The sequence below is a fragment of the Ascaphus truei genome, chromosome 10 (genome assembly GCF_040206685.1).
Source record: "Ascaphus truei isolate aAscTru1 chromosome 10, aAscTru1.hap1, whole genome shotgun sequence".
NCBI classification, from domain to species: Eukaryota; Metazoa; Chordata; class Amphibia; order Anura; family Ascaphidae; genus Ascaphus; species Ascaphus truei.
The window spans coordinates 65,223,231-65,250,091 of NC_134492.1; the positions used below are offsets into that span (position 1 = coordinate 65,223,231).

A 26,861-nucleotide genomic window follows, 5' to 3' on the forward strand; every position below is an offset into this window, starting at 1 on the left:
AAGGAAGCAGATCCACCCAATCATCCTGTGTATCGGTTATGAAACACCGAAGGTATGGTTCCAGGTTTTGGTTGGCCCTCTCTGTCTGCCCATTGGTCTGTGGGTGGTATCCCGAGGAGAATTGAAGTGAAATACCCATTTTACGGGAAAAGGCTCGCCAAAATCTTGACACAAATTGGGACCCACGATCAGAGACGATGGTTGAAGGCACTCCGTGAAGACGAAAAATCTCCTGGATGAAAACATCCGCAAGCCTGGAGGAATTTGGAAGGCCCCTCAAGGGAACAAGGTGAGTCTGTTTGGAAAAACGATCAATGACCACAAGAATCGTATTCTTTCCTTTGGAGTCTGGGAGCTCTACAATGAAGTCCATAGAAATATGGTTCCAGGGGCGATCTGGAATGGGTAAGGGAAGAAGAAGGCCTGCTGGTTTGACCCGAGGTACTTTGTTGCGGGCGCACGTGCCACATGCTTTAATAAACTCCTCCACAACCTTAGCCCTCTCTGGCCACCAGAAGGTACGTTGAACAAGGTCGTTGGTTTTCCGTATCCCTGGATGTCCTGCTGATTTAGATAAATGGCACCACTCGAGAACCCTTTTGCGGTGTTGGGGTGCCGTGTAGAGTCTTCCCTCCGGAACCTTGAGCCCCCTCGGAACTTGTGATTGTTCGGATCGAATTTTGTCCAAAATATCAAAGGAGTTGGCGGACAGGATACATCTAGAGGGAATAATTGTCTCTAGCTGTTCTTCAGACTTGTCCTCTGCCAGGAACTGTCGAGACAGGGCGTCCACCTTTAGATTTTTGGATCCAGGAATAAAGGAGATAAGAAAATTGAATCGTGAAAAAAATAGTGCCCAGCGGGCTTGTCGAGAGCTCAAACGACGTGCCCCTTCTAAGTAGAGAAGGTTCTTATGGTCTGTGAGTATGGTTATAGGTGTCTCCGTACCCTCTAAGAAATGTCTCCACTCTTCTAATGCCAACTTGATCGCCAAAAGCTCCCGGTTCCCGACATCGTAATTCCGTTCTGCGGACGAAAATTTCTTTGAGAAGAAGGCACATGGGTGTAGTCTGGCTAAGGGAGAGGTCCTTTGGGATAATACAGCCCCAGCCCTGATGTCCGAGGCATCTACCTCCAAGGTAAATGGAAGTTTGGGATCTGGGTGGGTGAGGATAGGGGCAGACACAAAAGCCTTTTTTAGCAGATTAAATGCCCGTATGGCGGTCTCAGACCATGATGAAGGATCTGCACCCTTCTTAGTGAGATCAGTTATGGGAGATACCGTAGAAGAAAAATTGCGAATGAAGCGCCGATAATAATTTGCAAAACCTAGAAAGCATTGCACGGCTTTGAGGGTGGTCGGACGGGGCCAGTCCAAGATAGCCTTAAGTTTCTCTGAATCCATATTGAATCCGGAGTCAGAGATAACGTATTCCAAAAAAGCCACCGACTTGAGATGGAACTGACATTTCTCCAATTTCGCAAAGAGATGGTTCTCCCGGAGGCGTAACAGCACTTGTTGAACGTGTTTGATGTGTTCTTGAGGAGATTTAGAAAAGATTAGGATGTCATCTAGGTAAACGATAAGAAATGTGTTAAGAATGTCCCGAAAAATCTCATTGACGAAATCCTGGAAAACTGCTGGTGCGTTGCACAGACCGAACGGCATGACCAGGTATTCGTAGTGGCCGTCATGGGTGTTAAAAGCAGTCTTCCACTCGTCCCCCTCACGTATCCTTACTAAATTGTAGGCACCTCTTAAATCCAATTTAGAAAAGATAGTTGCTCCCTGGAGACGGTCGAAGAGTTCCGGTATCAAGGGCAGTGGGTAGCGGTTCTTGCGTGTAATGTTATTCAAACCCCGGTAGTCTATGCATGGACGAAGAGAACCGTCCTTCTTTTTGACAAAAAAGAAGCCTGCCCCGACTGGAGAGGAAGACTTTCGGATGAAACCCCTCTCTAAATTCTCTGCAATGTAAGTGTTCATGGCTTTAGTCTCTGGGAGAGAGAGAGGATAGGATTGTCCTCTGGGAAGAGGTGCCCCGGGTAGTAGGTCAATAGGACAGACGAACGAACGGTGCGGAGGTAGGACCTCGGAACGTGCTTTGTCGAACACATCACGGAATTCCCAGTACACAGAAGGTAGGGAATCGACCTTCTCTGGCAGGGTAGTCAACCCACCAATCTTCTGGAAAATCCTGGTACATGTCTTGGCACAAGGAGCACTCCACTGGATAGGTTCCCGATCCGTCCAGTCGATGCGAGGCTTATGGAGTTGAAGCCAAGGAAGACCCAAAATCAGCTCAACAGAGGGAGTATGGATAACATTGAGAGTAATGATCTCCGTATGGACGTCGACGAACTGCAGTAGGAGAGGCACCGTCTGTAGCGTGATGAATGCCGGCTGTAGAGGTCGACCGTCAATAGCCTCCAGACCTACTGGCGTCTTCTTACTGATAAATGGAATATTGTTCCGTCTAGCAAAAGTCTCATCGATGAAATTGCCTGCGGAACCGGAATCAATGAACGCCCGTGCTTGAGTGTGAAAACCCTCTCCAGTCAGTGTTATTGGTAACATTATCCTGGTGGGAAGTACGTCTTTGACGATGGGAGAAAGTGTCAGTATTCCCAATGAAACTCTCCGGGATTTCATTGGGAGTTGGCGTTTCCCGGCTTGTGGGGACACTGGGGTAATATGTGACCGGAATTGCCACAGTACATGCAGAGACCGGCATTGCACCGACGTTGTTTTTCAGCAGCAGACAGCTTGTTACCTCCCAACTGCATAGGAACCGGAACGTCCACGGAAGGGGGTGTAGGAGCCATGAACGATGGAACAAGATGCCTTGAAACCCGTTGACGGTAACGAGAACGTTCATTTCTCCGCTCCTGTAGAAGCTGGTCCACTCGAACACACAGACTGATCAAATTCTCTAGGTCAGTGGGACGTTCCCGCACTGCAAGCTCATCCTTTAGGGATTCAGACAGACCTTGCCAAAACGCTGAAGATAGTGCTTCGTTATTTCATCCCGTCTCAGCAGCAAGTGTGCGGAACTCCACAGCATACCGGGCGACGGGTCGATCTCCCTGGGTTATGTGATGAAGAGAAGATGCTGCCGTTAATTGCCGTGCAGGGGTATCGAAGACTCTTCGGAATTCCTCGACGAAGAGATCGATGTCCTGTGTGAGAGGGCCTTGTTGTTCCCAGATGGGAGAAGCCCATGCCAGCGCCTCGTCGATGAGAAGAGCCACGATATAGCCGACCCTGGAGACAGAAGAGACAAAACAAGAGGGCGAGAGTCGAAATTGGACGAGGCATTGGTTAAGGAAGCCCCTACATCCTTGGGGATCCCCGGCATAGTGTTTGGGAGCCGGAATACGAGGTTCCAAAGCAAACGGAGGTGTTGGAAAGGCGGTTGCGGAAGCTGTGGAAGCCACGGGTGAAGGTTGTCGACTGAGAGCTCGGACTTGAACAGTAAGCGAATGAAGGCTTTGCTGTAACGTATCCATTCGCCTATCAGCTTGTTCCAAATAAGTCTCTAACCTGGTGAAGAGATTAGTATGGGCATTTATAGTGCGCTCCACCTCACCGGGGTCCATGTTTGTAGGGCTGAGCATAATGTCAGGGCGTGCTCACCACAAACGAGACGGGACCGCGGTGCTGAGGTGGGATAGGATATAACGCCACCCACAGCCACGAGGGCACGTCTTGAGAGTAGAGTAGTCTGGGAGTCCGGATCGGGGCAGGAGAGGTACGGATGGTAGAGGGTGCTGTATGTAAAGTCCGGGGTAGAGATAAGGACGTAATCGTTTGCCAGGATCGGGATTTCAGAGGTGCGGAGAGTCGTTTTGCCGTATGCCGAGTTCGGGATGCCAGAGGTGCGGGTAGACGTAGCGGAAGCCGGTTCGGTACACGAGGAGGACTGCAAAAACAAAACAGGACAAGACAGGACTAGGGAGGCAGAGAGTGATGAGAACAACTGGTTCTATGCTCAGCCAACAAGTCAGTGACACTGTTAGGTATATATAGGAGAGCGGGTCCAATGGCAGCGCAGCAAGGTGGGGGGAGTGGAAGGGCCAGGCTACGGCAGGGATAGGTCCAGCATGAGTCCCAGGGGAGGAGCCATAAAGCCCAGTAGTCAGACTGCATTGGATTACAGCAATGGTTTGAAGTGCTGTGCCTTTAAGGGGTTGGTGCGGCTCCGTGTGGCCGCGCCTCTGTGTAGCTGTGCTTGCGGCCGCGTGCCCGAGCGTAGCCGCCGGACCGAGAGTAGAAGGGGAATTTTGGCGTGCGCGCGCGCCCACGTGGAGTAGTGATAGGCGTTCCGGAGAGAGGCTGCCTGCGTGCCACGGGAGAACCCGTCGGAGCTGCCGGTGAGTGAGGAGCACGCCGAGGGCGGCGTGACTCCCAGACCCTTACAGTACCCCCCCCTTCAGGGGCGACCTCCGGGCGTCCATGAGATGGCTTGGAGGGATTCTTACGATGGAAAGCCTGGACGAGTCGAGGTGCGTGGAGATCCCGTGGGGAATCCAGGAACGTTCCTCTGGTCCAAACCCCCTCCAGTGGACCAGGTATTGTACTCCACCTCTGGAAATCCTAGAATCCAGGATAGCCTGAACCTCGTACTCCTGTTGACCTTGGATCAGAAGAGGAAGTGGGGAAGACGTGGTCTTAGAAAAGCGAGGACTCTGGAATGCTGGTTTCAGCAACGATATATGAAAGACTGACGGAATCTTCATTGAGGGTGGAAGGCGTAGGCGATAAGCCACAGGATTAATCCTCCTGACCACAGGAAAGGGACCAAGGAACTTAGGTGCTAGCTTCATGGTAGGAACCTTTAGTCGGATTTTCCTGGAAGAAAGCCAAACCCTGTCTCCTGGGACGAATTCCGGAACCGGGCGTCGAAGGCGGTCTGCCTGGAGTTTCTGTCTCCCTGTAGCCACCTTTAAGTTCTCCTGAATCCTCGTCCATAAGTCTTTCAGCTGGGAGATGCGATTGTCAACCGCTGGTACTCCTGAGGATAGAGGGGAGAAGGGTAGGCGGGAAGGATGAAAACCACAATTTATGAAGAAGGGAGATTCTTGAGTGGAGTCATTGCGAAGGGAGTTAAGAGCAAACTCAGCCCAAGGAAGCAGATCCACCCAATCATCCTGTGTATCGGTTATGAAACACCGAAGGTATGGTTCCAGGTTTTGGTTGGCCCTCTCTGTCTGCCCATTGGTCTGTGGGTGGTATCCCGAGGAGAATTGAAGTGAAATACCCATTTTACGGGAAAAGGCTCGCCAAAATCTTGACACAAATTGGGACCCACGATCAGAGACGATGGTTGAAGGCACTCCGTGAAGACGAAAAATCTCCTGGATGAAAACATCCGCAAGCCTGGAGGAATTTGGAAGGCCCCTCAAGGGAACAAGGTGAGTCTGTTTGGAAAAACGATCAATGACCACAAGAATCGTATTCTTTCCTTTGGAGTCTGGGAGCTCTACAATGAAGTCCATAGAAATATGGTTCCAGGGGCGATCTGGAATGGGTAAGGGAAGAAGAAGGCCTGCTGGTTTGACCCGAGGTACTTTGTTGCGGGCGCACGTGCCACATGCTTTAATAAACTCCTCCACAACCTTAGCCCTCTCTGGCCACCAGAAGGTACGTTGAACAAGGTCGTTGGTTTTCCGTATCCCTGGATGTCCTGCTGATTTAGATAAATGGCACCACTCGAGAACCCTTTTGCGGTGTTGGGGTGCCGTGTAGAGTCTTCCCTCCGGAACCTTGAGCCCCCTCGGAACTTGTGATTGTTCGGATCGAATTTTGTCCAAAATATCAAAGGAGTTGGCGGACAGGATACATCTAGAGGGAATAATTGTCTCTAGCTGTTCTTCAGACTTGTCCTCTGCCAGGAACTGTCGAGACAGGGCGTCCACCTTTAGATTTTTGGATCCAGGAATAAAGGAGATAAGAAAATTGAATCGTGAAAAAAATAGTGCCCAGCGGGCTTGTCGAGAGCTCAAACGACGTGCCCCTTCTAAGTAGAGAAGGTTCTTATGGTCTGTGAGTATGGTTATAGGTGTCTCCGTACCCTCTAAGAAATGTCTCCACTCTTCTAATGCCAACTTGATCGCCAAAAGCTCCCGGTTCCCGACATCGTAATTCCGTTCTGCGGACGAAAATTTCTTTGAGAAGAAGGCACATGGGTGTAGTCTGGCTAAGGGAGAGGTCCTTTGGGATAATACAGCCCCAGCCCTGATGTCCGAGGCATCTACCTCCAAGGTAAATGGAAGTTTGGGATCTGGGTGGGTGAGGATAGGGGCAGACACAAAAGCCTTTTTTAGCAGATTAAATGCCCGTATGGCGGTCTCAGACCATGATGAAGGATCTGCACCCTTCTTAGTGAGATCAGTTATGGGAGATACCGTAGAAGAAAAATTGCGAATGAAGCGCCGATAATAATTTGCAAAACCTAGAAAGCATTGCACGGCTTTGAGGGTGGTCGGACGGGGCCAGTCCAAGATAGCCTTAAGTTTCTCTGAATCCATATTGAATCCGGAGTCAGAGATAACGTATTCCAAAAAAGCCACCGACTTGAGATGGAACTGACATTTCTCCAATTTCGCAAAGAGATGGTTCTCCCGGAGGCGTAACAGCACTTGTTGAACGTGTTTGATGTGTTCTTGAGGAGATTTAGAAAAGATTAGGATGTCATCTAGGTAAACGATAAGAAATGTGTTAAGAATGTCCCGAAAAATCTCATTGACGAAATCCTGGAAAACTGCTGGTGCGTTGCACAGACCGAACGGCATGACCAGGTATTCGTAGTGGCCGTCATGGGTGTTAAAAGCAGTCTTCCACTCGTCCCCCTCATGTATCCTTACTAAATTGTAGGCACCTCTTAAATCCAATTTAGAAAAGATAGTTGCTCCCTGGAGACGGTCGAAGAGTTCCGGTATCAAGGGCAGTGGGTAGCGGTTCTTGCGTGTAATGTTATTCAAACCCCGGTAGTCTATGCATGGACGAAGAGAACCGTCCTTCTTTTTGACAAAAAAGAAGCCTGCTCCGACTGGAGAGGAAGACTTTCACATTGGATTGCAGCAATGGTTTGAAGTGCTGTGCCTTTAAGGGTGGTGCGGCTCCGTGTGGCCCCCCCGTCATTACCACTGAGCGCGCACTTGCTCCACTTACAGAGTGCGCGCCGCTCAAGTTAATTCCTGCTGCAGCAAGACAGCTCATCACCCTCTGTCCTGTCACAAGAGACTCCTCAGCTCACCTCTGCCCTGTCTCCTCCTCTGAATGGTCCACCGTGCTTTATTATCCCTGTAGCTCCTGTGCAACGTCGCTATACATAGTTTCGCTTGGCTCGTGCTATTTGGATCCTATGCCCAGCTCCCTCTTGCATTTCAGATCTCGTTACCGAACCGGCTTGTCTTCGTACCCTCTCTGGCTCCTCGACCTCGGCTATCCCTCGAACTCGCTTACCTTTCGGACCCCACGGACATGCTCATGGACCACTACGACTTGGATCTCCTGCCCTCGACCCTCGGCTTTGGACATTACTAACGCTAGTCTCTCTATGCCCGGATCTGGCAAGTACTACGGCTAAACCCTTGTACCCTCAGCCTTGGCCTCACTATAAATCCACACTCCGGGCACGCCCTCACTGCTGCGGGTGCATGATCTACTCACTTCCCGCCTCAGTACTGGGGGTAGGTCTGGTCTGTGGGCAGCACAGCGTGACAGATGTAGCTTATCCTGGGAAGACTGTCTCTGTGAAAGTACGGCTCCTGCTCCAATATCCGAGGCGTCTACTTCCAAAGTAAAAGGAAGTTTAGGGTCCGGATGGCGTAAGATGGGAGCAGAGACTAATGCTTTTTTAAGAGTTTCAAAGGCCTGGCATGCCTCAGGAAACCAGGAAGAAGTGTCCGCATCTTTCTTTGTCAGGGCGGTGATGGGAGCCACTGTGGTGGAAAGATTACGGATACATTTACTATAATAATTGGCGAAGCCAAGAAACCGCTGAATCGCCTTGAGAGAAGTGGGTTGGGGCCAATCTACAACTGCCTTGAGTTTATCAGGATCCATGGAGAAGCCTTTATCAGAGATAATGTATCCCAAGAAAGAAGTGGACGTTTTCTGAAAAATAAATTTCTCCATCTTGGCATAGAGATGATTCTCGCGTAGACGGGAGAGAACTAGCTTGGTGTGCTGGATATGTTCGGATATAGAGTTAGAAAAAATAAGAATATCATCGAGGTAGACAATTACAAAAATGTTAAGGACATCCTGAAAAATGTCATTCACGAATTCTTGAAAGACAGCTGGGGCATTACAGAGCCCGAAAGGCATAACCAAATATTCACAATGGCTGTCTCGCGTATTGAAGGCCGTTTACCATTCGTCCCCTTGTCGTATGCGTATGAGATTGTAGGCCCCACGAAGATCGAGTTTAGAAAAAATGGAAGAACCTTGTAGACGATCAACCAATTCAGAAATGAGCGGCAAGGGGTAACGGTTCTTAAGAGTTATTTTGTTAAGACCCCCAGAGTCTATGCATGGGCGGAGTGAACCATCTTTCTTCTTAACAAAAAAGAACCCGCCCCAGCTGGAGAGGAGGAAGCCCTAATGAACCCTCTTTTTAAGTTCTCCTGAATATATTCAGACATAGCCTTAGTCTCAGGAAGAGACAAAGGATAAGATCTACCCTTAGGAAGGATGGCCCCGGGCAGAAGATCGATCGATGGGGCTATCATAAGGGCAGTGAGGAGGAAGGATTTCGGAACGAACCTTAACAAAAACATCAATGAAATCTGCATATACTTCAGGAAGCGTAGGTTTGGCAGGAGGACTGGTCTCTACACCAGCGATAAGTTGTACCAAGGAAACAGGAGCAACTTCAGAGGCAACACCCCATTGTATAGGTATCTTGTCTGTCCAGTATATAAGCGGGTTGTGTTGTTGGAGCCAAGGGAGACCCAGGATTACATGCACAGAGGGTGAATGGATAACATCCAATGAAATCTCCTCCTTGTGACCGTCAATAGGTGAGAGGGTAAGAGTAGGAGTTTCTAATGAAATGATGGCTGGCTGGATAGCCTCTAGACCCACCGGTACTGACTTCTTGACCAAGGGAATCTTATGTTTAGTAGCGAAATCTTGATCCACAAAATTTCCCCCAGACCCGGAATCGATGAAGGTAGAGGCAGGAACTAGAAAGCCAGGACCCTCAATGAAGATCTACAGCATGAACCTGGTAGGTAGACCTCTCTTAATAGAAGGGTAAGAAGAAATGGTACCCAATGAGATCCCCCTTATACCTCATTCGGTGTTGGCATTTCCCAGCTTTGTGGGACAGTGAAGCACCTGGTGACCCGACATTCCACAGTAGAGACATAATCCTCCAGTTCTCCGACGCTGTTTCTCTGAAGGGGAGATCTGGTGACTTCCTAACTGCATCGGTTCTGGAACCTCAAGAGCTGGGAAAATAGGAGGAGGCAGATTGGAGATAGGAGCAATTGGTGTGAGAGAGCGTGAGTGATGGCGTTCAAGCCTCCTTTCCTGAAGGCGTTGATCCACCCTAATACATACGGCAATAAGATCTTCGAGCACCGTGGGTCTTTCTTGAGCAGCTAATTCATTCTTTAATGTCTCGGAGAGACCTTGCCAAAAAGCTGCAGATAATGCCTCATCGGTCCAACCCGTCTCTGCTGCGATGGTCCGAAATTCCAGAGCATATCTTGCAACCAATCTGTGACCCTGTGAAATGTGGAACAATGAAGAAGCAGCAGTAATCTTATGGCCAGGGGTGTCGAAGACCTACATAAATTCTTTCTTGAAGGTGGGAAGTCTTGGATAAGCTCAGGTTTCTGCTCCCAGATGGGGGATGCCAACGCCAAGGCGTCTCCGGTTAATAGAGCAATAATATACGCCACCGTAGATCTATCAGACGAGAAGCGGGAAGGGGTTAACTCGAACTGTATGTCACATGGGTTGAGGAAACCTCGGCATCCATGGGGATCTACCGCATAGCGATTGGGAGTGGGGAGACGTGGCTCGCTCTCTCTCTCTCTCTCTCTCTCTCTGGAGAGAGAGAGAGAGAGAGAGAGGCTTCAGTGGAAGAAACAGACAGAGTAGCAGGCCTAACAATTCTAGATTGAGATTGGTTGAGAGAAACCGTGGCCAGGTTTTGAGTCAGGGAAGCAATCTGATTATCCAGGTATTGGAAATGCTCAGAGAGAGAAGACAGGGCTTGGCCCACCTCAGGGGGGTCCATGTTAGTTGGGCTGAGCATACTGTAACGCTTGCGCTGCCCACGAACAAGACAGGACCCCGGTACTGAGGTGAGGAAGTCTAGAACCACGCACCCACAGCAGCGGGAGCATGCCTGGCAGGCGGATTGTCAACGTAGCCGGGTCTGGGTTGGAGAGAGTGGGTTAGTTGATACTTGCCAAGGTCTTGGAATGGAGAGGTCAGAATAGTCTAAGTCCAATAAGCCGTGGTCTGGGGTTGGAGAGGTAAGAATCGTGGAGGTCCGTATAGCCGTGGTCTGGGTTGGAGAGGTCCGCAGAGTCGAGGGTAAGCCGGGGTCAATATCCAGAGGGGTCAGAAGTCAAGCCGGGTCGGTACACGTAAACTGCGGTAAACTACGATAAACTGCAAGAAACACGTGACAAGAGCAAGGCACAACAAACGCAGGAGCTCAAGGCTACAACCAGTTATGCTCAGCAAAGCAGGAAGGGAGGTGCAGGGTATTTGTAGCACTCAGGAACCAGTAGCAAGGGAGGCGGAGGCGCGGCCTCTGCGGAGGCAAGGATTGGCTGCAGGAGACAAGTGGGCTAGATGAGAACTTGCCATGCAGCTGGGGAGAGGTGCACGGCATCACGTGTGCGTACCACGTGCGAGAGAAATGCGACGCGTCAGAGGGGGCGGAGCTAAGCTCTGTGGCACACTGGAAGAGCTGCGCATGTGCGCTCTGTAAGCAGAGCGGGGGTGCGCACACACGCTGGTGCCAGAGTGGATGCCTGTGCTGTTACAGGTAAGGAGGTGTTCCCCAATTCCTTACATTGTTACTTTGTGTCCAATTCTCTGTCTTATTGTTACTCGGTTTGTAGTGCACAGGCATATTGTTGCTAGTTCTCTGTAGTATTGTTACTTTGTGTCTAGTTCTCTGTCTTATTGTTACTTTGTTTCTAGGTTTCAGTCTTATTGTTACTTTGTTTCTAGTTCTCTGTCTTATTGTTACTTTGTTTCTAGTTCTCAGGCATATTGTTACTTTGTTTCTAGTTCTCTGTCTTACTGTTACTCGGTCTAGTTCTCAGACATATTGTTACTTCGTTTCTAGTTACAGTACCTTTCTTATGGTTATTCTGTTTCTAGTTCTCTGTCTTATTGTTACTCTGTTTCTTGTACGCAGGCATATTGTTACTCTGTAGCTAATCCTCTGTCTTATTGTTACTCTGCTTCTAGTTATCTACCGTATTTATTTATAAAAAATTTTTTTTTAACCAGGAAGTAATACATTGAGAGTTACCTCTCGTTTTCAAGTATGTCCTGGGCACAGAGTAAAACAAATAATACATGGTTACAAGTACAGTTACATAAATGAGCAAAGTATTGTTACTTTGTTTCTAGTTTTCAGTCTTATTGTTACCTGGTTTCTAGAGCGCAGGCATATGGTTACTCTGTTGCTAGCCCTCTGTCTTAATGTTACTCTGTGGCTAGTCCTCTGTCATATTGTTACTTTGTTTCTTGTTCTGTCTTGTTGTTACTTTGTTTATAGTTTGCTATCTTATTGTTACTCTGTTTCTAGGTGTCTGTCTTATTGTGACTTTGTTTCTCGGTCTCTATCATATTGTTACTTTGTTTCTAGTTATCTGTCCTACGGTTACTCTGTTTCTAGTTCTGTCTAATGGTTACTTTGCTTATTGTTCTTTGTCATATTGTTACTTTGTTTCTAGTTCTGTCAAATTGTTACTTTGTTTCTCGTTCTTTGTCATATTGTTACTTTGTTTCGACTTCTCTGTCATATTGTTACTTTCTTTCTAGTTCTCAGTCTTATTGTTACTCTGTGCCTAGTTTTCTGTCTTACTTTTACTTTGTTTCTAGTTATCTGTCTTATTGTTACTCTGTGGCTAATCCACTGTCTTATTGTTACTTTGTTTCTAGTTATCTGTCTTATTGTTACTCTGTGGCTAATCCACTGTCTTATTGTTACTTTTTTGCCAGTTCTCTATCAAATTGTTACTTTGTTTCTAGTTCTGTCTTATTGTTACTTTGTTTCTAGTTCTCTGTTTTACTGTTACTCGGTTTCTAGTGCGCAGGCATATTGTTACTTTGTGGCTAGTCCTCTGTCTTATTGTTACTCTGTGTCTCACGCCATACACACTCCTGCTCCTTTAAGACTTCTCACACTACTGCGTCCCCCTCCTCCCCTCCTGTCCTATCCCCCTCTCCCCTCCCTCTCCTCCAGTCCTATCCCCTCCCTCTCCTCCAGTCCTATCCCCTCCTCCCCTCCCTCTCCTCCAGTCCTATCCCCTCCTCTCTCACATCAGGAGAGAAGCAGAGCAGGGGAGAGGAGTGACCTGCTGGGGAACCAATCAGATGCCAAGAGGGGAGGGGACCAGCCACCCCTCCACCAATGAGAGAGGGAGACACACACACATGAGGGACAGTAAGGAGAGACACTGATGGGAGGGGGAAAGATACAAACACAGGAGAGGGCGGAGACATAGGGTTGGGATACAGGAGAGGGTGGGGGAGGAGAGAGAGACAGTGAGGGGAGGGACACAGGAGAGGGTGGGGGAGGAGAGAGAGAGAGACAGTGAGGGGAGAGAGAGAGAGAGGGAGGCTGAAGGGAGGAGAGAGAGAGACAGACACTGGGGGAGGAGAGAGACACTGGGGGGAGGAGGAGGAGGAAGAGAGAGAGATAGAGAGAGAGAGTCTGAGGGGAGGAGGAAGAGAGAGAGACTGAGGGGAGAGACAGCAGAACAAAGCCGGAGAGAGTGAGACAGGAGCTGCTGAGCAGAGACACCCCCACCCTGGGAGAGACTTCCTGGGGACCCCTCACTGTGATCCCCCTCCCACCCCCCCCCCCCCCTTCTCCCCAGGAGCTGGAACCTTCCCTGGGAGTGAGCGGAGACCCACAACAAAGGCAGGAGAGACCCACAACAAAGGCAGGAGAGGAACAATAACACTCCGCTCTCCGGAGCAGCAGCAGCAGGAGGTGCAGAGCACAGGAGCAGCAGCAGGAGGTGCAGAACACAGGAGCAGCAGCAGGAGGTGCAGAGCACAGGAGCAGCAGCAGGAGGTGCAGAGCACAGGAGCAGCAGCAGGAGGTGCAGAGCACAGGAGCAGCAGCAGAGGGTGCAGAGCACAGGAGCAGCAGGAAGTGCAGAACCCAGGAGGGGGTGCAGAGCAACAGAGCCCAGGAGGGGGTGCAGAGCAACAGAGCCCAGGAGGGGGTGCAGAGCAACAGAGCCCAGGAGGGGGTGCGGAGCAGCAGAGCCCAGGAGGGGTGCAGAGCAGCAGAGCCCAGGGGGGGGGGTGCAGAGCAGCAGAGCCCAGGGGGGGGGGGTGCAGAGCAGCAGAGCTCAGGAGGAGCAGCAGCAGCAGGGCTCAGTCCCAGACATGGATGATCAGCCCAGGTTGATGCACAGTCACCCAGGGGTTGGGATGGCAGGACACCCCAGCCTGTCCCAGCACATGCAGGATGGTACTGGGGGGACCGAGGGGGAGGGGGGCCGCAAGCAGGACATTGGGGACATATTACAGCAGATCATGACCATCACTGACCAGAGTCTGGATGAAGCTCAGGCCAGGTGAGCATCCATATGTGTCCCCTATCTATCTCTATCTATCCCTGCGCGTGTGTGTATCCTATCTATCTCTCTCTGTGTGTGTGTGTGTGTGTGTATATATTTCATCCCCATGTATGTATGTATGTAGGTAAGTTCGGTCACACAGTAACAGTTATAAAGATCTGAGCTGTACTTCTGTTAACGTATTAATCTGTACTATCTAGAAAGGATACACACAGACATACACACATACACACAGATATACACACATACACACAGATATACACACATACACACAGATATACACACATACACACAGATATACACACATACACACAGATATACACAGATATACACACAGAAATACACACATACACACAGATATACACACATACACACAGATATACACAGATATACACAGATATACACACACACACTCCACCCCCCCCCCCCCTTACACAGTGACCAACAGTATACAGGCAATTCTAATACAATTGCTGCAAATCCTGGACTAGGAAACAGTCGCTGCCCCACAGAGCTTACACTCTACAAATACACACATCACTGGTATACATGTGTAAATATTACAGTATTAATATGTGTAGTGTGTGTGTTTTCTCTATATATATACAATCTATATTGTCATTGTATGTGTATATGTATGTATATATGTATGTGTGTGTACACATACATACATGTACGTGTGTGTATATATATATATATATCCATACACCATGACAATATACATTGTATATAGAGAAAACATACATACACATTTACATGAACAAAACGGAAATAGCCGTGTTAGTCCAGTTGCGATATTTATTCTGCACTAATATTTGCACATGTGTAAATATTACAGTATTAATGTGTGTGCGTGTCATATATATATATATATATATATATATATATATATATATATATATATATATATATATATATATATATCTATATATATATATATCTATCTTGCATAGAAACCCTGTGCGTTCTATCTCATTTCTGGATTATATAGTGTGCGCAATTCTAGAACAGTTAGACGGGCATACACATACATGGTGTTTCTGTATTATATATTTCTTATGTCTATATGGTCTCCGTATACATATATGTATGTACACTGTGCGCGAAAGGTGTTTGTGTGTGTGTGGGTGTTACACACCTCCTGTACTTGTGGTGTCTATATAATAAAGCACACACTTGGATTGTCAGTTCCGCGGGCAGGGACCCTTTCCCAGCCTGTATACTGCTGCTGTAAAGCGCTGTGCAGTGTTCTAGAAATAACAGTATGCATACATGCACATGAGAATAATATACTGTATGTATGTACGTACATATACGTTCGTACACATACGTACGTACACATACGTACGTTCACATACGTACGCACACATACGTACGCACACATACGTACGCACACAAACATACGTACATACACATACGTAAGTACATATACACATACGCACACATACACATACGTACGTACACATACACATACGTACGTACACATTCACATACGTACGTACACATTCACATACGTACGTACACATTCACATACGTACGTACACATTCACATACGTACGTACACATTCACATACGTACGTACACATTCACATACGTACGTACACATTCACATACGTACGTACACATTCACATACGTACGTACACATTCACATACGTACGTACACATTCACATACGTACGTACACATTCACATACGTACGTACACATTCACATACGTACGTACACATACGAACATACACGTACATACACATACACGTACGTACACATACACATACGTACGTACAAACACATACACGTACGTACACATACACATACACGTACGTACACATACACACACACACGTACGTACGTACATACACATACGTTGTCACAGTATGCTGGCACACTGATACTATGCACAGAACACATTGTCACAGTATACAGGTCACACTGATACTATGCACAGGGCACATTGTCACAGTATACAGGTCACACTGGCACTATGCACAGGGCACATTGTCACGGTATACAGGTCACACTGGCACTATGCACAGGGCACATTGTCACAGTATGCAGGTCACACTGATACTATGCACAGGACACATTGTCACAGTATGCAGGTCACACTGACACTATGCACAGGGCACATTGTCACAGTATGCAGGTCACACTGATACTATGCACAGGGCACATTGTCACCGTATACACTATACAGGTCACACCGATACAATGCATAGGGCACATTGTCACCGTATACACTATACAGGTCACACTGACACTATGCACAGGGCACATTGTCACAGTATGCAGGTCACACTGATACTATGCACAGGGCACATTGTCACCGTATACAGGTCACACTGACACTATGCACAGGGCACATTGTCACCGTATACACTATACAGGTCACACTGACACTATGCACAGGGCACATTGTCACCGTATACACTATACAGGTCACACCGATACAATCCATAGGGCACATTGTCACAGTATACAGGTCACACTGACACTATGCACAGGGCACATTGTCACAGTATGCAGGTCACACTGATACTATGCACAGGGCACATTGTCACCGTATACACTATACAGGTCACACCGATACAATGCATAGGGCACATTGTCACAGTATACAGGTCACACTGACACTATGCACAGGGCACATTGTCACAGTATGCAGGACACACTGATACTATGCACAGGGCACATTGTCACAGTATACAGGTCACACTGACACTATGCACAGGGCACATTGTCACCGTATACACTATACAGGTCACACTGACACTATGCACAGGGCACATTGTCACAGTATGCAGGACACACTGAAACTATGCACAGGGCACATTGTCACCGTATACACTATACAGGTTACACTGACACTATGCACAGGGCACATTGTCACCGTATACACTATACAGGTCACACTGACACTATGCACAGGGCACATTGTCACATTATGCAGGTCACACTGATACTATGCACAGGGCACATTGTCACCGTATACACTATACAGGTCACACTGACACTATGCACAGGGCACATTGTCACCGTATACACTATACAGGTCACACTGACACTATGCACAGGGCATATTGTCACAGTATACAGGTCACACTGACACTATGCACAGGGCACATTGTCACAGTATGCAGGACACACTGAAACTATGCACAGGGCACATTGTCACCGTATACACTATACAGGTTACACTGACACTATGCACAGGGCACATTGTCACCGTATACACTATACAGGTTACACTGACACTATGCACAGGGCACATTGTCACCGTATACACTATACAGGTCACACTGATACTATGCACAGGGCACATTGTCACAGTATACAGGTCACAATGACACTATGCACAGGGCACATTGTCACAGTATGCAGGTCACACTGACACTATGCACAGGGCACATTGTCACAGTATACAGGTCACACTGACACTATGCACAGGGCACATTGTCACAGTATGCAGGTCACACTGACACTATGCACAGGGCACATTGTCACAGTATACAGGTCACACTGACACTATGCACAGGGCACATTGTCACAGTATGCAGGTCACACTGACACTATGCACAGGGCACATTGTCACAGTATGCAGGTCACACTGACACTATGCACAGGGCACATTGTCACAGTATGCAGGTCACACTGATACTATGCACAGGGCACATTGTCACAGTATACGGGTCACACTGACACTATGCACAGGGCACATTGTCACAGTATGCAGGTCACACTGACACTATGCACAGGGCACATTGTCACAGTATACAGGTCACACTGACACTATGCACAGGGCACATTGTCACAGTATGCAGGTCACACTGATACTATGCACAGGGCACATTGTCACAGTATACAGGTCACACTGACACTATGCACAGGGCACATTGTCACAGTATGCAGGTCACACTGACACTATGCACAGGGCACATTGTCACAGTATGCAGGTCACACTGATACTATGCACAGGGCACATTGTCACAGTATGCAGGTCACACTGACACTATGCACAGGGCACATTGTTACAGTATGCAGGTCACACTGACACTATGCACAGGGCACATTGTCACAGTATACAGGTCACACTGATACTATGCACAGGGCACATTGTCACAGTATGCAGGTCACACTGACACTATGCACAGGGCACATTGTCACAGTATGCAGGTCACACTGATATTATGCACAGGGCACATTGTCACAGTATGCAGGTCACACTGACACTGTGCACAGGGCACATTGTCACAGTATGCAGGTCACACTGATACTATGCACAGGGCACATTGTCACAGTATGCAGGTCACACTGACACTATGCACAGGGCACATTGTCACAGTATGCAGGTCACACTGACACTATGCACAGGGCACATTGTCACAGTATACAGGTCACACTGACACTATGCACAGGGCACATTGTGTTCTCTGTGAAGCTGTATTCAGGACCATTTTTTTATTTTTTTTTGTACTTTCCCATTTTGTTTATTTCTGGGAAAACTGCCCCCCTCATGCGCAAAACTGTCCCCCTCATGCGCAAAACTGCCCCCACTCATGCGCAAAACTGCCCCCGTCACTTGCAAAACTGCCCCCCCTCGCACGTACAAAACTGCCCCCCCTCATGCGCAAAACTGCCTCCCCTCATGCGCAAAACTGCCCCCCCTCATGCGCAAAACTGCCCCCCCTCACGTGCAAAACTGCCCCCCTCACGTGCAAAACTGCCCCCCCTCGCACGCACAAAACTGCCCCCCTCATGCGCAAAACTGCCCCCCTCATGCGCAAAACTGCCCCCCTCATGCGCAAAACTGCCCCCCTCATGCGCAAAACTGCCCCCCTCATGCGCAAAACTGCCCCCCTCATGCGCAAAACTGCCCCCCTCATGCGCAAAACTGCCCTCCTCATGCGCAAAACTGCCCCCCTCATGCGCAAAACTGCCCCCCTCATGCGCAAAACTGCCATCCCTCACGCGCAAAACTGCCATCCCTCACGTGCAAAACTGCCCCCCCCTCGCACGCACAAAACTGCCCCCCCTCGCACGCACAAAACTGCCCCCCCTCGCACGCACAAAACTGCCCCCCCTCGCACGCACAAAACTGCCCCTCCCCTCGCGCAAAGCTGCCCCCCTCGCGCAAAACTGCCCCCCATACGCGCAAAACTGCCTCCCCATACGCGCAAAACTGCCCCCCCATACGCGCAAAACTGTCCCCTCATGCGCAAAACTGCCCCCCTCGCACGCACAAAACTGCCCCCTTGCACGCACAAAACTGCCCCCCTCATGCGCAAAACTGCCCCCCTCATGCGCAAAACTGCCCCCCCATACGCGCAAAACTGCCCCCCCACACGCGCAAAACTGCCCCCTCACGCGCAAAACTGCCCCCCTCATGCGCAAAACTGCCCCCCCCTTGCACGCACAAAACTGACCCCCCCCTTGCACGCACAAAACTGCCCCCCCTTGCACGCGCAAAACTGCCCCCCTCCCACGAAAAACTGCCCCCCCTATGCTCAAAACTGCCCCCCCTCACGCACAAAACTGCCCCCTCACGCACAAAACTGCCCCAACTGCAGCTCCAGTGAGCAACCACTGCATCATCAGATGACAGTCTATATTACGTGTGCGCGTACGCACGGGGGGCAGATCTGCGGGCCCAGAAAACCCCACAAATTTGGGGTCCTTCGGGGGCGTTCCCCCACCCAATAAGTTTATTATATTTGGAAATCTCTCCCCCGCCAGTTTCCCGCCGCTGCGTTTTCGCCGTCTCATCCTATACACAACACTAAATAAATCCCTGCAGCGGGAGCTGCCTGTCACCGTGAAGACCCCCCTCTGTCCCCCCCTCTGACCGGTGAGGGGGAAACACATCTCAGCCGCCCCCCCTTCCCCCATATTCTTTTAGATGCCCAGTGAGGATGTGCTGCGCCCGGGGAACACAGCGCCGCTTTCACACGTCTTATTCTGTACGAAAGATCTCGCCATTCCTTTTTTTTTAATCCGCATAAAATACGCCGTTCGCGAACGCAGTTATCTTTGCCGCGGTTCTGCTTCTGGAGGCGGTAACGAATCGTTGGTATTGGCAAAGTGTTGCTGCTGCGACGTCCTAATTTACACCACCTCGGCGGCTCGCAACCCCCCAAAACATGTCGGGGGACGACGACACATAGCAGGGTTAGCCGGACGTTGTAAGACCGCGTCCAGAGACGGAGTCAGGACTCACCGCGTCAAATTGCACGCATTTAGCCGGGTCTGGCGCCCGTTGCCAGCGGGGGGTCCTGGTGCCCGTTGCCAGCGGGGGGTCTGGTGCCCGTTGCCAGCGGGGGGGTCCTGGTGCCCGTTGCCAGCGGGGGGTCCTGGTGCCCGTTGCCAGCGGGGGGTCCTGGCGCCCGTTGCCAGCGGGGGGTCCTGGTGTCCGTTGCCAGCAGGGGGTCCTGGCGCCCGTTGCCAGCGGGGGGTCCTGGTGCCCGTTGCCAGCGGGAGGGGGGGGGGTCCTGGTGCCCGTTGCCAGCGGGGGGTCCTGGTGCCCGTTGCCAGCGGGGGGGGGGGGTCTGGTGCCCGTTGCCAGCGGGGGGTCCTGGTGCCCGTTGCCAGCGGGGGGTCCTGGTGCCCGTTGCCACCGGGGGGTCCTGGTGCCCGTTGCCAGTGGGGGTCTGGTGCCCGTTGCCAGCGGGGGTCTGGTGCCCGTTGCCAGCGGGGGTCTGGTGCCCGTTGCCAGCGGGGGAGGGTCCTGGTGCCCGTTGCCAGTGGGGGGGGGGTCCTGGTGCCCGTTGCCAGCGGGGGGGGTCCTGGTGCCCGTTGCCAGCGGGGGGTCCTGGTGCCCGTTGCCAGCGGGGGGTCCTGGTGCCCGTTGCCAGTGGGGGGTCCTGGTGCCCGTTGCCAGCGGGGGTGCCAGTTGCCAGCAGGGGGGGTCCCGGCGCCCTTTGCCAGCGGGGGGTCCTGGTGCCCGTTGCCAGCGGGGGGGGTCTCGGCACCCTTTGCCAGCGGGGGGGGTCCCGGCGCCCTTTGCCAGCGGGGGGGGGTCCCGGCGCCCGTTGCAGAGTATTCCGAGTTTCCCGTGCGACTGTATGCACTTTTTAAATTGACTTCTTTCATTGGTACTGTCTCACCTCCTGTAACCTGTATTTCCACTTCCCCTTCCTTATAGAGCGTAAGCTCTTTGGGCAGAGGCCTGCTTAGCTCCTGTGCCAATGCATGTTAATGTTTGTTCTCCGACGCTCCGGCACTGCGGGCTGGGATGTGGTGCACGGTTTTATATATGGGGATACCTGTATAGTTGGACGCCGTGCGTGATATACACCAGTCACATTTACTGTAAAACACTGTTGAATATTTGGGCCAGTTTCCCATGTTTCCATAATGTAGAATTTGGGACACAGCATGTCCTCATTTCTGTCGTCTTTGTGTGTGTGAGTGGAAACGCACACAGATCACGGAACGCAACAATCGTGCACGGATATACCGCAGGGTTACAAACCCCACAGGCTGCACGGATATACCGCAGGGTTACACACCCCACAGGCTGCACGGATATACCGCAGGGTTACACACCCCACAGGCTGCACGGATATACCGCAGGGTTACAAACCCCACAGGCTGCACGGATATACCGCAGGGTTACAAACCCCACAGGCTGCACGGATATACCGCAGGGTTACACACCCCCACAGGCTGCACGGATATACCGCAGGGTTACACACCCCACAGGCTGCACGGATATACCGCAGGGTTACACACCCCACAGGCTGCACGGATATACCGCAGGGTTACACACCCCACAGGCTGCACGGATATACAGCAGGGTTACACACCCCACAGGCTGCACGGATATACCGCAGGGTTACACACCCCACAGGCTGCACGGATATACCGCAGGGTTACACACCCCACAGGCTGCACGGATATACCGCAGGGTTACACACCCCACAGGCTGCACGGATATACCGCAGGGTTACAAACCCCACAGGCTGCACGGATATACCGCAGGGTTACACACCCCACAGGCTGCACGGATATACCGCAGGGTTACACACCCCACAGGCTGCACGGATATACAGCAGGGTTACACACCCCACAGGCTGCACGGATATACCGCAGGGTTACACACCCCACAGGCTGCACGGATATACCGCAGGGTTACACACCCCACAGGCTGCACGGATATACCGCAGGGTTACACACCCCACAGGCTGCACGGATATACCGCAGGGTTACACACCCCCACAGGCTGCACGGATATACCGCAGGGTTACACACCCCACAGGCTGCACGGATATACCGCAGGGTTACACACCCCACAGGCTGCACAGATATACCGCAGGGTTACACATCCCCACAGGCTGCACGGATATACCGCAGGGTTACACACCCCACAGGCTGCACGGATATACAGCAGGGTTACACACCCCACAGGCTGCACGGATATACCGCAGGGTTACACACCCCACAGGCTGCACGGATATACCGCAGGGTTACACACCCCACTGGTTGCACGGATATACCGCAGGGTTACACACCCCACAGGCTGCACGGATATACCGCAGGGTTACACACCCCCACAAGCTGCACGGATATACCGCAGGGTTACACACCCCACAGGCTGCACGGATATACCGCAGGGTTACACACCCCACAGGCTGCACGGATATACCGCAGGGTTACACACCCCACAGGCTGCACGGATATACCGCAGGGTTACACACCCCACAGGCTGCACGGATATACCGCAGGGTTACACACCCCACAGGCTGCACGGATATACCGCAGGGTTACACACCCCACAGGCTGCACGGATATACCGCAGGGTTACACACCCCACAGGCTGCACGGATATACCGCAGGGTTACACACCCCACAGGCTGCACGGATATACCGCAGGGTTACACACCCCACAGGCTGCACGGATATACCGCAGGGTTACACACCCCACAGGCTGCACGGATATACCGCAGGGTTAAACACCCCACAGGCTGCACGGATATACCGCAGGGTTACACACCCCACAGGCTGCACGGATATACCGCAGGGTTACACACCCGACAGGCTGCACGGATATACCGCAGGGTTACACACCCCACAGGCTGCACGGATATACCGCAGGGTTACACACCCCACAGGCTGCACGGATATACCGCAGGGTTACACACCCCCACAGGCTGCACGGATATACCGCAGGGTTACACACGCCACAGGCTGCACGGATATACCGCAGGGTTACACACCCCACAGGCTGCACGGATATACCGCAGGGTTACACACCCCACTGGTTGCACGGATATACCGCAGGGTTACACACCCCACTGGCTGCACGGATATACCGGAGGGTTACACACCCCACAGGCTGCACGGATATACAGCAGGGTTACACACCCCACAGGCTGCACGGATATACAGCAGGGTTACACACCCCACAGGCTGCACGGATATACCGCAGGGTTACACACCCCCACAGGCTGCACGGATATACCGCAGGGTTACACACCCCACAGGCTGCACGGATACACCCCACAGGCTGCACGGATATACCGCAGGGTTACACACCCCACAGGCTGCACGGATATACCGCAGGGTTACACACCCCCACAGGCTGCACGGATATACCGCAGGGTTACACACCCCACAGGCTGCACGGATATACCGCAGGGTTACACACCCCACAGGCTGCACGGATATACCGCAGGGTTACACACCCCACAGGCTGCACGGATATACCGCAGGGTTACACACCCCACAGGCTGCACGGATATACCGCAGGGTTACACACCCCACAGGCTGCACGGATATACCGCAGGGTTACACACCCCACAGGCTGCACGGATATACCGCAGGGTTACACACCCCACAGGCTGCACGGATATACCGCAGGGTTACACACCCCACAGGCTGCACGGATATACCGCAGGGTTACACACCCCACAGGCTGCACGGATATACCGCAGGGTTACACACCCCACAGGCTGCACGGATATACCGCAGGGTTACACACCCCACAGGCTGCACGGATATACCGCAGGGTTACACACCCCACAGGCTGCACGGATATACCGCAGGGTTACACACCCCACTGGCTGCACGGATATACCGCAGGGTTACACACCCCACTGGCTGCACGGATATACCGCAGGGTTACACACTCCACAGGCTGCACAGATATACAGCAGGGTTACACACCCCACAGGCTGCACGGATATACCGCAGGGTTACACACCCCACAGGCTGCACGGATATACCGCAGGGTTACACACCCCACAGGCTGCACGGATATACCGCAGGGTTACACACCCCACTGGCTGCACGGATATACCGCAGGGTTACACACCCCACTGGCTGCACGGATATACCGCAGGGTTACACACTCCACAGGCTGCACAGATATACAGCAGGGTTACACACCCCACAGGCTGCACGAATATACAGCAGGGTTACACACCCCACAGGCTGCACGGATATACCGCAGGGTTACACACCCCACAGGCTGCACGGATATACAGCAGGGTTACACACCCCACAGGCTGCACGGATATACAGCAGGGTTACACACCCCACAGGCTGCACGGATATACCGCAGGGTTACACACCCCCACAGGCTGCACGGATATACCGCAGGGTTACACACCCCACAGGCTGCACGGATATACCGCAGGGTTACACACCCCACAGGCTGCACGGATATACCGCAGGGTTACACACCCCACAGGCTGCACGGATATACCGCAGGGTTACACACCCCACAGGCTGCACGGATATACCGCAGGGTTACACACCCCACAGGCTGCACGGATATACCGCAGGGTTACACACCCCACAGGCTGCACGGATATACCGCAGGGTTACACACCCCACAGGCTGCACGGATATACCGCAGGGTTACACACCCCACAGGCTGCACGGATATACCGCAGGGTTACACACCCCACAGGCTGCACGGATATACAGCAGGGTTACACACCCCACAGGCTGCACGGATATACCACAGGGTTACACAACCCACTGGTTGCACGGATATACCGCAGGGTTACACACCCCACAGGCTGCACGGATATACTGCAGGGTTACACACCCCACAGGCTGCACGGATATACCGCAGGGTTACACACCCCACAGGCTGCACGGATATACCGCAGGCGGATATATCGCAGGGTTACACACCCCACAGGCTGCACGGATATACCGCAGGGTTACACACCCCCACAGGCTGCACGGATATACCGCAGGGTTACACACCCCACAGGCTGCACGGATATACCGCAGGGTTACACACCCCACAGGCTGCACGGATATACCGCAGGGTTACACACCCCACAGGCTGCACGGATATACCGCAGGGTTACACACCCCACAGGCTGCACGGATATACCGCAGGGTTACACACCCCACAGGCTGCACGGATATACCGCAGGGTTACACACCCCCACAGGCTGCACGGATATACCGCAGGGTTACACACCCCACAGGCTGCACGGATATACCGCAGGGTTACACACCCCACTGGTTGCACGGATATACCGCAGGGTTACACACCCCACTGGTTGCACGGATATACAGCAGGGTTACACACCCCACTGGTTGCACGGATATACCGCAGGGTTACACACCCCACAGGCTGCACGGATATACCGCAGGGTTACACACCCCACTGGTTGCACGGATATACCGCAGGGTTACACACCCCACAGGCTGCACGGATATACCGCAGGGTTACACACCCCACTGGTTGCACGGATATACAGCAGGGTTACACACCTCCACAGGCTGCACGGATATACCGCAGGGTTACACACCCCACTGGTTGCACGGATATACAGCAGGGTTACACACCCCACAGGCTGCACGGATATACCGCAGGGTTACACACCCCACAGGCTGCACGGATACACCGCAGGGTTACACACCCCACTGGTTGCACGGATATACCGCAGGGTTACACACCCCACTGGTTGCACGGATATACCGAAGGGTTACACACCCCACTGGCTGCACGGATATACAGCAGGGTTACACACCCCACTGGTTGCACGGATATACCGCAGGGTTACATACTCCACTGGTTGCACGGATATACCGCAGGGTTACACACCCCACTGGCTGCACGGATATACCGCAGGGTTACACACCCCACTGGTTGCACGGATATACCGCAGGGTTACACACCCCACTGGTTGCACGGATATACCGCAGGGTTACACACCCCACAGGCTGCACGGATATACAGCAGGGTTACACACCCCACTGGTTGAACGGATATACCGCAGGGTTACACACCCCACTGGTTGCACGGATATACCGCAGGGTTACACACCCCACACTCTGTGTGTGGCTGAGCTTTTTCCCAGCTCCACTTCCAGGAATAATCTCGGGAAGAAAGTGGAATTGTTATTTTTTATTACGGGCTTTTCACTATTAAACGGTTGTTCAGCTTTTAATAAAATAATTATAATTATTGCTTGCGACGAGGTTCAAATACACAAGATATTTAGAATTTAGAGCGTGTAGAGGAATATGTGTTGCATGTATGTATGTATGTGTAACCATGTATTGTAAAATATGTATATAGTGTGTATTTATATATTGCTATAATGTGTATATGTATGAATGTGTAACAATACAATATATATATATATATATATATCTCAAAAAATATAGTCAATACCGTTCTATGGCTAACGAAATGCTTTTATTTGTGCGAGCTTTCGAGATGCACTGATCTCTTCCGGCGATGTAACAGTACATTGAATAAAGCCAGCAAAGGGTTTAATTAACTTAAATACACACGTGAAAAAAAAAAAAAAAAATACACACACATATGCATATAATCTATATATCTATATCCCTGGTCCTAGCATCCTTACACGTCACTATATTGTAACCGATCTATATAACCTCTGTAACGGGTGAGTAACGGGGTGAGTATTTGTGCAGGTGTCAGGTAATATATTCCCTCAGTACTCAGACTGTGGTAGCCTCTGACAGGCGGACAGGTTACATACATGACTCGGGCTGAGGCAATGAAAGAGTGTCTCCGTGTGTGTCGCCGTCGCCGTCCCTGCATTTGCCCGCACATTAAATACA

The 26,861-nt window shown here is 51.3% G+C and overlaps 1 protein-coding gene across 6 annotated transcripts in view; it reads left to right on the plus strand.

Moving 5' to 3' along the window:
- Positions 1 to 13,531: 13,531 nt before the first annotated feature.
- The window catches only part of LOC142504024 (pre-B-cell leukemia transcription factor 1), a 174,822-nt gene continuing 161,492 nt past the window's right edge, over positions 13,532 to 26,861 (plus strand). For 3 of the 6 annotated variants that reach the window (XM_075617129.1, XM_075617130.1, XM_075617134.1), the window contains exon 1: positions 13,533 to 13,803. In XM_075617129.1, coding sequence (XP_075473244.1) covers positions 13,613 to 13,803 — 191 coding nt within the window. In that variant the 5' untranslated portion in view covers positions 13,533 to 13,612. Of the gene's footprint in view, positions 13,804 to 26,861 lie in introns of all 6 variants that reach the window. The other 3 variants (XM_075617131.1, XM_075617132.1, XM_075617133.1) reach the window with 3 other exon arrangements.